The sequence below is a fragment of the Terrapene carolina genome, unplaced genomic scaffold (assembly GCF_002925995.2).
Source record: "Terrapene carolina triunguis isolate 2854851 unplaced genomic scaffold, T_m_triunguis-2.0 Scaffold23, whole genome shotgun sequence".
NCBI lineage: Eukaryota > Metazoa > Chordata > Testudines > Emydidae > Terrapene > Terrapene triunguis.
In genome coordinates, this window is record NW_020664374.1 from 14,639,929 (window position 1) to 14,654,086 (window position 14,158).

The 14,158-nt window shown below is 43.4% G+C and overlaps 1 protein-coding gene across 3 annotated transcripts in view; it reads left to right on the forward strand.

Moving 5' to 3' along the window:
* LOC113406229 (epidermal growth factor-like protein 6) overlaps nucleotides 1-14,158 on the forward strand; it is a 62,901-nt gene that overhangs the window by 17,024 nt on the left and 31,719 nt on the right. For 2 of the 3 annotated variants that reach the window (XM_026649605.1, XM_026649607.1), the window contains exons 4-7: nucleotides 828-947; nucleotides 6,773-6,892; nucleotides 11,547-11,681; nucleotides 13,538-13,660. In XM_026649605.1, the coding sequence (XP_026505390.1) occupies nucleotides 828-947; nucleotides 6,773-6,892; nucleotides 11,547-11,681; nucleotides 13,538-13,660 (498 nt within the window). The remainder of the gene's footprint in view (nucleotides 1-827; nucleotides 948-6,772; nucleotides 6,893-11,546; nucleotides 11,682-13,537; nucleotides 13,661-14,158) is intronic. The other variant, XM_026649609.1, reaches the window with a different exon arrangement.

The window sequence follows — 14,158 nt, forward strand, 5'->3', positions numbered from 1 at the left end:
GAAAGTCACAAATGCAGATACTGTTCACATATAACAGGGAGTGTAGCCTCCATTGTCAGCACTGTATTCCACTCCAGGCAAATTAAATTCAGCTAGGTGATTTCCTTCTCTACAAAAGCTGGTTCCTGGGCAATTAAAAACTAATATTGTTTCTTTCTTGCTCTTTTCAGGAGTAGTTTAAAAAAAAAAAGTGGGTAAACTAACCTAAACTCCATATTCCCCAAATGAGAAGTGGGTTTACCCTCAGCTACACTGATACTTTTCAGATTTTATTGACAGGTTGAGTTTTGAGAATGGTAAAGAACTCAGCTGCATGAGGTTTTTTTGGTTTGTTTGTTTTGTTTTGTTAAGGAAACAGACAATTCTTAACATATGATCACCTCTGTCTCCCTTAACGATTTGCTCTTGCCACGACATCACAGCTGATGCTTAAGCCCGTGAAATCTTTTAGTCCTCTTTTCCCCGTGCTGTGTGACTGACTTGTTTTCACTTTTTTTTTTTTATGAATGTCAGATGGGGCACTAAAGTCTCTAGCTAGAATAATAAAAACCCTGCTGTTAGCAAATATTGTAATTGCAGTTCTCTCTCCCCTTGCAGTCTGCCAGAGGTTGCACTGCAGTCTGTCAGGTGCAGCCGGCTCTCCTTGCTAGTTTTTATAGCACTCACTTAGGCAGATGGTCTGCTGAATTCCTTTCTTGCAAAGGGTTGGCTCATTTTCTATCCCAGGGCTTTTACTTTGGGGAATTTTAGGCATGACGCAACATTATAACCATATATTTAAAATAACAAAAATCTCTGCACTCATTTCATTCAAATTATTTCTGCAGATACAAATGAATGTGGATTGAAACCACGTCCCTGTAAGCATAGATGTATGAACACCCATGGCAGCTACAAGTGCTATTGTCTCAATGGCTACATGCTCATGCCAGATGGCACGTGTGCAAGTAAGTAACACATATCGCAGGACAGGTAGTAATTTAGATACACAGATTATCCAATCAGTATCTTATCACAAATGACTCCTGTGTAATGATGGCTGGCAGCTAGTTTCTGTGACAGGGTATCTCTCTCAGGTTCCTAGTGCTGTCAACACTAAAGGATGTGCTCTCCTGTGGCTGTATTTTTAAAGGGATAGATTAAACTAATCTAGGGTACAGTTGTGTTTTTAGGGGAATGTTAGTCCTTAAAAATAAAATCATTAGACAGTTCTACAGGCTTAGTTCAAATGTAGGTTAGCTTGCATAGCCTCTGTCCACAACTCTGCTAGTGCACCATATTAGAAAGACAAGGCGGGTGAGGTAATATCTTTTATTGGACCAGCTTCTGTTGATGAGACAGACAAGCTTTTGATTTTACACAGAGCTCTTCTTCAGACCTATGTAAGCTCCAAAGCTTGTCTCTTTCACCAGCAAAAGTTGGTCCAATAAAAGATATTACCTCACTCACCTTGTCTCTCTGATATCCTGGGACCAATATCCTTATTGACTAGGGATGAATGAGCCCAGTACAATAAACTATAGATACAGATTTCAAACTGAATTTTTAGTGAGGTTCACAGTGTTCAGTAAGCTTCTTAAAACATGGGGAAACAGTGTTCTTCCACTTTGGAATGGCCTTTTTCCACCCCAAAGTGAAAGTGCCAATTTAATATCCTAGAAATTACTTTCTAGTGCTCTCTCTAGTTCTGTCTGACACGAGCCAAGCCCTGGTGTTTACAGTACTTCTTTGGAAGACTTTCATACTAATATATCCCACCATTAAGAAACTTTTCCTAATATTTGGCCTCCATTTTCCCATGCATAATTTTATCCTATTACTCCTTGTTATAGTCCTTCGTAGCACCCTGCATCATCTCTTTTCCTGGTGTGTTGTCTGTCTACCAGCTTGTGTCGACAGACGTGCGCTAGCTCAAGTAGAGCTGGCACACTAAAAATAGCCATGTAGTCAGGAGTAGTGCAGGGGGTGGCTCGGGCTAGCTGCCAGAGCACAAACCCAGCCAGAATTCTTGGTACATTCCGTAGTGGCTAGCCTGAGCCACTGCTGACCCCTGCTACACTGCTATTTTTCATGTGCTAGCTCTGCTTGACCTAGCACATGTCTGTCAACCCAAGATGGGAAGCATGCTTCCAGCTGCATTGTTGACATACTGTAATGCACTGGCCACCACCCAAGCATTCCCTTGCCTCCAGCGGCCCTATGCAGTCCCCTGTCCGTTTTCCTCTTCTTCAGGGCTCCGTGAACAAACCCCACATAGTCACAGCCCTTCTTGGTGTCTGGTTTATTTACAACAATAAAAAAAACCCAAATCAGTCTTCCACCCAGCTTTAAGCTAGGCACAGCCCTCCTCCTCCCTGAAGCACTAAGCCATTAATAACCTAGTACCTAAATTTAGTAGTCAGAGTTCCATAGAAATTGTTATACTAGATCGGTCCATCTAATTCAATGTCCTGTCTGAAACAAATCAGTACCAGCTGCTTCATAGAGAGGTGAACATAATGGACAATTAGGAAGTAATCTTCTCATTTGGGAAATTTCTTCCTAATCCTGTGTCACTTAGAAGTTAGTTTTATGTACTGAAGTAAAATGACTTGTGGCCCATCCAATTTTTTTATCATATTTATCTACTGCACCTGTGAATATTCTCATCCATATAAATGTTGAATACTTTTAGGAATCCACCAAGCACTTGATGTCAATGATATGTATTGCTTATCTTCATAGACAAAATTCACTTTCCTGAGTGTTGTTTCTTTAAACCTGTACAAAGGCATCTAGAAGTAATATGTACAATACTGTATGTACAAGACATATTTATAGGTACACATATACCCATATACTGCACAGTTGGCTTGTTTATACAGTGTTGTTGCAAAGAGTTCTGAGAGTGACAGTAAGCAAGCTTTTTTTATTCATACTGTTGCCCCTTTTAACCCACAGTTAGCCAACATTCTGGGTCTTCCAGGTTGTTTAGTGATAGAATCAGGTATTTCTTTGGTGTAATCCTATTTATTTATAAAGAACATACTCTAAAGTCTTGTTTTACTGATTGCAGTAGGAATCAAACAGGAAGAGGTGGTGTCTTTACTCACAGTTCCAAGAGCTATAACTTGATCAACCCCACAGCCCCGGGGCTGGCACATTCCTCACCTCACTCAAGGGTGCAGACAGGCTAGAGCTCCTCAGGTCCCCTGTGTCTAGTTAAGCTTCCAACTCACCCCTTGAGTAGCCTGTCTGTTCTTCTCTCCTTCTCAGCCTAATTTCTAGAGATAAAGATGGGGCTTTCCCAACTCTTCATGGGGTGGGTGGGGGTGGAACTAAACCAGCCCTTCCCCAGCTGGGCTTTGTCTCTAATTAGGCCTGGCCCTCCCAAACAGGTGCAAGCAGGTGGGTTAATTGGTCTCAAGCCCACATGATTACCTTTGGCTAGGAGGAAGTTGATGTTATAGACTGCTGGTTCTGCAGCAAGGTTCTTAGCTGCCAATATGGCTTCTCCTACCCTGTAGGTGAGGGGTGTGCCTTAGGTGCTGTCCAGAGAGAGCTGGGTAAAGCTACTGAGAGGCAGAGGAGGTGGAGAGAGCAGCATGCTTCTCTGGGGGCCCTGCCATAGTTTGGAGCAGGAGGGTACAGTGGGGACCCTGGAGAGCCTGATGGTTTAGAGGAGTCCTGTGGGCTCCCTCAAGGGATGCGGTTGTGAGCGAGGTATTTGGGAAGCAGAGGACAGCAGGATACTAGCACAGTGGCTGCTGGAATTGGAAAACGGCAGGTAAAGCCTGTAGCCAGGGAGCAGCAAGAGAGTGTCTCTAGGGCAAGATCAGTGAGGGAGGATGAGCAGCCAAAGGGAGCTCCAGTAATGGCTGCTAGGGGAGTAGAAGTGAGAGTAGCTGTCACAGGAGTGCTGGTAGCAGCCAAAGCTCTGCAGGCAACCATGGAGGACTATGCACTGGTGACTGCAAGTAACCCAGATGTTAGAGTGCCAAGTGAGAATCCTGCTGGCAGAGTATGCACTGGTAGCTGTGGGGACTGCTGCCAGGGAAGGAGCAGCAAGGAAGGTGAGTCACCTGCTGGTGACTGATGCCTAGAGTGGGCAGCAACAGCTAGAAGTTGGACACACCCCAGGAAGAGGAGTGATGGTCCCAAAACGGTCTGGCAGAGACACTGGTGGCAGTGCCAGAGGGACTGCCAAATGGAGGGCAGTGATATGAAGTCAGGTGGTTGGGATAACAGAGTCATTGTCCCAAGCACAAGGTGAGGAAGAGTTAGCAAGGGGGCAGAAGCCAGTTGTTCCCAATATGGGGCAGGCAGAACAAGCACTGTTAGAGGGAAATGGTAGCATAGTCTCCTTACTGGGTTTCCCAGTATGTGTTCCTGAGGCTGGCATTAGGTGTGGAAATTTAGTAATGGGCAAAGGAGAGGATGGTGCAGTTTCACCTTGGAGCATTGCTGGATCTGAGGAGCAAGGGGGCCTCTCCTTTGCATGGAGCTGGAGATACCAGCAGAGAGATGGGAGGAGGTGAGGGGGACAATAGGGGACTGGGGAGTGAGGGGAACTGCATCTCATGACAGTGCTACTTTGTCTCTCCCCTGTCTCCCTCAAGGGGAGAGAGACAGGGAGTTATGGTGGAGCGTGCAGCAGTTAGCTTGAGATGACCAAGAGGTGAATCAGATGAGGAAGGAGAGGAAAGGGGACTTGGATGGACCAGTTGGACTCTGCTGTCTTGAATTGTAGATCAGGAATCCTCAGAGAACCGGGCCAAAGAGCCGTGGCCATTGATGGGGAGTGCGGTGGGCCTAGTTGGCACAACAAAGTCTATGCCCAAACCAGAACCTTGGGAGCAGCAGGAAGAACAGACCCTGTCAGTCATGCAGCTGCCCAGGAAGAAAAAGCCAGTAGCTTACAGACTGGACTAGTGGTGTTACCCACATACTCGAGGGCACCCACCTTTACCCTTCCTGGGCTCAAGGTGTAACCCTTAATTTAGGCACCAGACCCTTTCCCGTCCTGGGCTTAGGGTATAAGGCATCCACTCTTACCCAGTTCCTAGGGCTCAGGGCGTAATCTGTGGATTTGCAGTACCTTTTACCAGTGAAAGAGCCTTACACAATAATATCCTTAACCTCTAGTTATTAACAATCACCAAAACAGAATGCACATGCTAAGCATATAATGGTCACCACTCCCAATAAAGCAGATGAACTTTTCCTGGTGGTCAGGATCAGGTCATCTGGGGACTCCAGCTTCTGCACAATATAGTTGGTAGGGTGTTGAGGTCTGACAGCTCTGACCTTGGGCTGTGTCCTGGAGTTGGTTCCAAAGAACTTCCTTTTGGACCCCAGTTTATATAGTGAAACTTGAGTCCTGCTTAGCTAGACCTTAACCAAGCATTTTAAACTGAAGTATTACAAAACAGTATTACAATCCTAGCCCATTACGAAACAATTTTTTACCCCATCAGACCCCACCACCTTAGTTGATTTAAATCTTGCAAAATTAGTTCTGCAACAAACAATCAAAGAACCAAACAGAAACCACACAGATAAACAATGGAGAAGTAGGGACCAAAAAGGCAAAAGGATAAAGAAGTAGAGATTTCACAATCACCCTCAAGGATAAGCAATTCCTTGCCAGAGCGAATGCTATCAAACAAAGTTTTCTTTAAACATCTTAAGATCTGTTTCATTGTCTGGTGAGTGGGTGGGTGCTATTGGGACAGGAGCGCCTTCTGAACAGCCTGATATTACATTGTTTTAATGTAATTTAGGTGGAGTATGAGGATGTGACTTTCTGCTTCTTGGTTCATGGCTGCTGCTCTCCTAATACGGCTGCAGAAGAAGGCCTCAGACCTTACAGCAGTGGCTTGCAAACAGCCCTTTGAATCCTGTGCTGCTGCTGTGGGTGGCAATGTGAGGCAAGGACGTAGGCTAGAAAGTGTGGGGCTTGGGATTGATCTGGAGGGTGGGGAGTCATGGGAGGCTGTTTGGGGTGAACAAGTGGGGGCTACAGGGTGGAAATAGCAGAGAAATACAGAGTGCAGTTATGGTTCACAGTGGTGGGTCTGGGTCACCCCATGCTGCAGAGGGATGTATTGGTGAACACACTGATTTGAGGGGTATGCAGTTCTTTTCAGTGAATCTGGTAGCAGTGATCAATCTACCTGCATACAGGGAAATCTATTTGTGCTAATGGTCAAATGAGATAATGGAAAGGTTTTTGGAGGGTGTACGCAAGGGTGCAGGGTAAGAGGGTCTGGCAGCAGGTGGTGGTGGTTCCCCTGATGAGACCAAGTATTAAGGTCACCATAATGTTCTGTAACCATCTACTGCCCTATGAGTTGAACGTGGACTGGCTAAGTAGACAGATAACTCTTGGGCCCAGAAGAGAGAGTCCTGAGTTGACTGGGACTTTGGACAGAGGAATACAGATTCATGGTATGCTTGTCCAGGTCTTTTGTACAACCACTCACCCAGCTCTATCATAGAAGCAGACGAATGGGGGTACATTAGTTACATGGGGTAGCCCTGAATCTGTCACAAGCTGGGCTACTTAGCAGTTTGTGGGGGTGGAGTGGGGAGAACGGACATATTATGTTTAGGGATATTATCCCCCTACTGCAAGACTACTGAGGTGATGACGGTTGGTTGGTTTATTTTGCTGTACTTGATATTTTGCATTTTGATCTTTGGAGTTGGCACTTATTTGTGTCTTTTAGTTTAGGAAAAGGGCTGGTCTTGTTCCAGTCTAGATTCCAAGAAGGGTGTGTTTTGTCTTCAGATTCCAGGACATGTGCTATGGTGAACTGCCAGTATGGATGCGAAGAAGTCAAAAAGGAGGTGCGGTGTTTGTGTCCATCAACTGGACTTCAGTTGGGACCAAATGGAAGGACGTGTATAGGTATGTGTGGCGTGATTTTTTTTTTTTTTTTCCTACTCTCAATTTTTTCTGCAGAGCCCATTCAGAATGAAGTCCTGAATCTTAAAAAACTCTGTATGGCAGCTGGTGTTGGACTACTGATCCCTCCTCGCAGGCTCAAGGTTAGGGCCTTTTGTTTTCAGTGTGTGACAAAGAAATTATCCCTACTATTTTCAGAACATAGGAAAGAATAGTAATGTGCTTAAGATCCAAAGGTCAGTCTCATCGCTGACGAATGACCAACAGTGCAGAAGTAAAATAGGAATCCGTTTCCCAACAATGCACAGTCCCTTGCTCAGGGCTCATGGCAAAGCCACAATTGACCCCACAGTTGGGACCTGGGGGCCCACTGCTAGTTGTATATCATATTTAGAGCTGACTGCAAGGCTTCCACTTTGTTTCTGTCTGAAGATCACCACTTGTTTCAGTTAGGTTATCTGTACATTCAAAGGTCATTTTATTTCATTTAAGGTAACCCTAAGGATACTTATTTCATTTTAAGAGGGAACATAGTCAACAGCATGCACTAGATACACAGCAGAAATCTTAAATTTCATACTTATGTCTTCTTAAAGGGCGGGCAAAAGAACTCCTTCAGGTTTGTCTGTGCCACTGGCTTGAGACTATCAGAAAAACTTATTTTCAGAACACTGTACTCCATTTCACACAACAAAAATCATTAGGCACACAAGTTCATTTGCAAGCTTCCGCAAGAGATTTAGGTGCACCAGGCATCTGCAAACTTTGCAATTTTGGCATTCCAAGACTAGTTCTGTATCCCACAAAAATGCGCAGAGAGTTTGTGTAACTTCCATTCCAGTCAGGCAACTTTAGACGATTGAAACTCATAACTAGAGCTGGGCAATAATTGATTTTTTTTTCCAGTTTGGTAGTAGTTCCAAAACACTGGAAAAACAAATTTAATTCAGGTTGAACTGAATCTGAATTTGTTTTTGAATTTGCGGTGAAGTGAAAAAGTCTGGCTTGGTTTTGTTGCAGAGCAGGGATTCAAACACGGGGCCCCAACATTCCAGCTAAGTGCCCTAGCCACTGGGCTAAAGATTATGAGGGGTGGGGAACAGACATGAGCAACAGCACCAACTCCTCTTTCTTCTTCTTCTCTGGCTGTTTTCTGAATGGCTGAAATTATTTGTGTGACGTTTTCCATATAGTTTCAGGTTGACTGCAACTGCACGTTTTGTTGAATAAACTTTTCATTCAAAAAAACTTCACATAGCTCCACTCATAACTAAGAAAGCTGTATTTTCTGTGGTTGACCCAAAGGTACAGTAGAAATACCTCCTCTTGCACGTACAGTATTACTTGTGAAAATGTCTCTGACATAGAGGAGATGATGATGATGATTTCATGCACGTACACAGTGCCTATCACAATTGTATCTGATCACACTACACATGGTTTGGGTTGGGGTCCAGATTATAAAGAACAGCTGTGCAGGCAACATCTGATAGAAGCAGAGGAATACAGTAGCTATTCAATTTCAGATGTTGCTGAGAAATACATTTTATAGGAATGCACTCTGCAGCCCAAAGAATATTTTGAATCTTGGAGAGGTTTGACATGTCAAACACACAGGAAATGAATTGTAACTATATAGGCCAAAAAACATGCATAGCCTTTCAAGCAACAGATCAATTAAGCACGTCAACCTAGACACACTTTTTCTAAGGAGAGACAGTTACCATAGGAGTTGTCCTTTTGAGACACAGCTGCAACAGCACGCCATACACAAATTTCACATGACCTGAGTGTTTTATCGCTCTATGAGCTATAGAGTGAACCCATATGGACATTTGGCTCAGCTTCCAAACCATAAACATGCCATGATGGGAACAGTATTTCTTTCCTTGAAAATGAAATGAATGTGATTGGAAATGTCCTGTTTTGGGGTGAATCAGCAGGATTCCCTAACCAGCCTCCCATTGTAGTTTTATTATTAACATTTGTTTGAATTATTTAAGAGCTATTTGAAGGCAGACAGTCAGGAAGCATGTGTTTAAATACAACAGACAAGTCTAGAGCTTCTCCTAAATCTTTCTTTTAGCTATTCATACATCCATTTTGATTGTTTCATATGTTTGTTTAGCTTATGAAGTATCTTGGTACATTCAGCATACACCTTAAAACACTAAAAAGGAGTTTAGATAAATGTAATGCTCCAATAGAAATGGTGTAAACATGAGCAAAAGGAAGGATGGTCCAGTGGTTAGAGTATTAGCCTGGGACTTGAGAGATCTGTATTCAATTCCTTTCTCTGTCACAAACCTCCTGTGTGACCTGGGGCAAGTTGTTTGGTTGCTCTGTGACTCAGTTTCCCATCTGTGAAATGGGGATAAAAGTACTTCCAACCTCATAGGAGTATTGTGAGGATAAATACATTGGTATCTGAGCCTTGCACAATATTTAAAGTAGTAGGGATCATGTAAGTACTTACAATAGACAAGCAGCCCAACAGGAAATGTTTAGTTTAATGTAAGGTTCGCCATTCCAGGCCAATGGGGGCCACGGGAAGCAGTGCGGGCCAAGGGAATGGCAAACCGTGGCCAGTGGGAGCTGCGATCGGCCGAACCTGTGGACGCTGCAGGTAAACAAACCGTCCCGGCCCGTCAGCGTATTTCCCTGATGGCCACGTGCCAAAGGTTGCCGATCCCTGGCCTACACCATCAGGTTTGGATATTTGACTGTGGTGTCAGATACATTTAATATACCACTTCACAATGCTACATAAATAATAATAATACAGTAACGCCTCACTTAACGTCCCGGTTAACCTTGTTTCGTTGTTACATTGCTGATCACTTAGAGAACATGCTCGTTTAAAGTTGCGCAATGCTCCCTTATAACGTTGTTTGGCAGCCTCCTGCTTTGTCCACTGCTTGCAGAAAGAGCAGCCCGTTAGAGCTAGCTGGTGGGGGCTTGAAACCAGGGTGGGCCAGCAACCCCCCTATCAGTTCCCCTAAGTTCCCTGTGCGGCAGCTGCCCAGCAGGCTATCAATTGCCAGGCAGTTCAGCTGTCCCTCCCCCCACTGCCATGTGCTGCTCCTGCCCTCTGCCTTGGAACTGCTCCTGGGAGCCTCCTGCTTGCTGTGCAGGGGGGGGGGGAAGGAGGGGTAATGTCAGGGTATCCCCCTCCCCCTGCTCCTGTATCCCATCTCCATAAAGCGGGGGAGGGAAACAACAGGGCTCAGGATGGAAGGAGCTTGCTGGCCACAGCTGCTGTCTCAACTTGCTGACCTACTTAAAAAGGCAATGTACTTAGAGTGGGGTCAGCATACTTAAAGGGGCAATGCCTCTCTCTCTCTCACACACACACACACACACACGCACGGTGTGTGTCTCTGTCTCTCTCTATCATGTTGTGTCTCCTTTCTTCATTCGTGCTACATTGTAGAGTGTTAACCCTTGAGGGCTCAGCCGAGTGCTAGTTCAGCATTTAGCAGTAAGACATTTCCTGGGAAATATCCCACCGTCTGATTCCACCACCTCAACCAAGCTTCACAATCATCATTGCTGTGTATGGTATTAAATTGTTTGTTTAAAACTTATACGGTGTATTTGTGTGTGTATATATGTATATATATAATAAAAAAATAGTCTTTTGTCTGGTGAAAAAAAATTCCCTGGAACCTAACTCCCCCATTTACATTAATTCTTATGAGGAAATTGGATTCACTTAACATCGTTTTGCTTAAAGTTGTATTTTTCAGGAACATAACTACAACGTTAAGCGAGGAGTTACTGTAGTTAAGGATAGTGGGTTGTCATGGCAAAATCTATCTAACGTCACAGTTTGGTCATGTGGGGGGAGGGAAAGGGAAGGCAAATCCCATCAATTTTTAAATGCCATATGTCACCAGTTGCATTATTTTAATGAAAATGTTACTTCATTTTGCAATAAGAAAAAAAATTAAAACCAATTTAACATATAGCCACTCCAGATCATTGAAGAACCTTTCAAACAGTGGTTCTCAGGTATTTTCCATACCCGGGCCCCTTTCCCATTTATCGGGAAGGGCAGGGTGGTCGCATGCCCCTGACAGCTGTCTGCTACCCCCCGGTACTCACGACTTCCAGCCTGAGTTCTACCCATAATTTCATACTTTTCTGTCAGAGCCAAAGGATTTACCCCTGCAAGCAGCAGTGCAGGAAATCAGGAGAGAAAACTGCTGTTCTTTTTTTCTTCACTGCTGCTTTCCCACCTCTGCAAAAGGCCTTATCTTAAGAGACTTCTGCTGTTTCCTCCCAACTGCCCCCGCCCCAGAAGAGAAATCACAATCTGTGAAGTACTCCCCTCCCCAACGCATATTGCATGACCATATGACAAACCATTACCTTTAATGGTTCCTGCTATCTCCCAGCCTTTCACGCAACCTAATTTTTAATTTGGTAGCTCTCAAGGTTTTCAGTGAACTTGGCTTTACTGTTACCATCTTACCACGTAATCATATGCAAAACAATCCCCAAATATAAAAGTCACAGGACATGTTTTATAACATGGACATTTTGAAACGTGTGGTTCCAGTGACAGCTGTGACCAAAGCACACCTTGCAAGTGACAACTAGCACTGCATTTGTTTCTGCTTGATCTTACGAATTTCCATTTTCCTTGTCCTAGATATTGATGAGTGCTCCACTGGCAAAGCTATTTGCTCTTATAACCGCAGATGTGTCAACACATTTGGAAGCTACTATTGCAAGTGTCAGATTGGTTATGAACTGAAATATGTCAGCGGCCATTATGACTGTGTAGGTAAGATTTAGGCAGTAGGTTGGTTTGTCTCTTCCCTTTCCTCAATGTATATCTTTCATGTTATTGCATGGTGATCAGTGGATTTTGCTTTAAGCATGAATATTGGCTTCTGCTTGAGAGTGCAGCTCAGAACCAGATGTAAAATATCATTTAGAACCCTCCTTGGGACACTGACTAATCTCTGCAGCCTGATGACTGAAAAACTATATATAATGATATCAATGAAAATTTACAATGGCAACTGCAATTTATATTGCCTTCTCTTGCCAAGACCTCTCTAGGAAATTTCACACAAGATGTACAATTATTTGTAATCAAGTCTGCAACAAGGGAACAATGGATTACAAGGGAGTGCTCAGTTTTGATTTAAAGCTGCTAATTGAAAGCTCGCTGGTTTGGATTAAAACCAAAAGGGGTAAATTCATTTTTTGGCTCTGATCAGCATAGTGAGGTGCAGCTTCCGATGCTTTCATTAAGTTGTAACACAATGGCAAGAAATGTTTGTTTGTCCAGCTCAAATAAGAAAAAATAACTGGCTGGAAAAAGTAGGGTTTAATTACTTTGAAGAACTGTGTTACATCTCTGATCTTTCAGATGCAGAGACAAATACAGATGAAAATACTCTTAAGTCATCTTAACATACACAGATGCAAAAACAAATGTCAAACCTCCCTAGTCCTCTGTTGCAGTCCATTAACTAGAGGCCTCACATATTGCGTAAGAAGACCAAATTTGTAGTTGATGTGGCAGGCATTGAAAAATGTTGCTCTAATGATACAGTCGTAAGGGCCTGAGAGAATTGGAATTACACTGAGCACATACAAAGGAGAACTAATGTCCTCTTGTTTTTTGAGAGATTTTTTTAAGGCAGATTTCGGAGTGGAGTCTTGGTTTCCTGTTGTACTCAAATCCCAGGAGCCTTAAAACTGAAAATGATTTCCTTCCCCCCACCTCCTTATGTATGTATGTGCATAGACAAAATGGTGAGACCTGGCCTAAAGCTTGCAGGTCTGAATCTTATTGACAAATACATCAGCCGTTTGATGCAGAGTTCTCCTCTGTTACATGTTTGTCCACGCTGATCCATGCTTTGCATCTGTACCTTTGACCTGCCGGGTGTGAATCATGGGTGGGTAACATATGAATGGGTGCAAAACTTTAACTTTGTAAGAACTTAGCTCCCTCATGTGGGAGAAACCAGAAAAGCTCTTGTGCCATTCAGTAGCAAAATCAAATGGAACAAAACAATTAAATCAGTTACTGCCACTGTTTAAAATGTTCTGATGTCAATTTAACATAATGGCTTACTGAATAGCTCAATTATATTTTCCAACAGCATTCTGTAAGTGCCTGGCACTTCTCAAACAAATACAAGAACCCCCTGCCCTAGGGATCTTACAATCTACAGGCACAGTTCTGCCACCCTTACTTGCAAGGGTAGTTTGCAAGTAGGATTGTTCTTGGAGTGAGGTGCTATTCCATGCAAGGAGGGCAGAACTAGGGCCAAAATGACTGCATTTCATCACAGTCATGCTTATTCTCATGGGCCCTTTGTATTTTGTTAGGAGAGCAACATTTACAATCTCAGGGCCCAATCCTGCTCTCACTGAAGGCATAAGCAAAACCCCCATTGACTTCACTAGGACCAGGAGCAGGCCCTAAAATTATTGTACTAAAAGTCATGCTCAGAAAGGGAGGCCAAAAGTTGTGGTCTTGAGAAAGAAGCAAGAGTCCATACCCAGAGCGGATTCTTCTGTTAGTGGTGGTTTCAGGACATTCTTGTTCTGATGCTGGTGCTTAAATTGTCTGAAAACAGATGACTGTCTGAAATTTTCACTGAAGTATCCCTTTTCTAGATATAAATGAATGTGCTGCAAGTATACACAAGTGTAACGTCCATGCAGGGTGCCTCAATACTCAGGGATCCTTCAAGTGCAAATGTAAACAGGGCTACAGAGGTAGTGGATTTGAATGTTCTGGTAAGTAACTGCTGATCCCTGGAGGTGCATTGCTTTTACTCTTCTCAGGTAACTACAGGATGATTATTAGAACCCAGTCCTTTATTTCTTAGCCAGACAAAACTCCCACTGAAGTCACACACATATTACAAGAGTAATCTCTTATTGCATATATAATAAAAGTATTTTTTTGGCCAAATTATGTTCTGTTACACCGGTGGAATCCCACTGATGTAATGGTGAGCAGAATATGGTCTTATCCATCTTCTCTCTCTAAAGAAATCTGCTGCAGTTTTTCCTCAAAGGCTTGGCCTCTTGAACTATTCAGACCTTTCTAGAAGAGTTGCAAACAAGCTCAGGTAAAATGGGTGTGGAGGGAACAGGGCTTGCTTTTCGTGCTAAAATGTTTTTGTTTATAGTTTTGTCTCATGTCTTTTCTGTCCACAGAGATGTGTATGCCAACTCCTAAATGAAAATGACCCTCCAAAAAAGAAAAAATTAAACATAAAGACAAGAGCA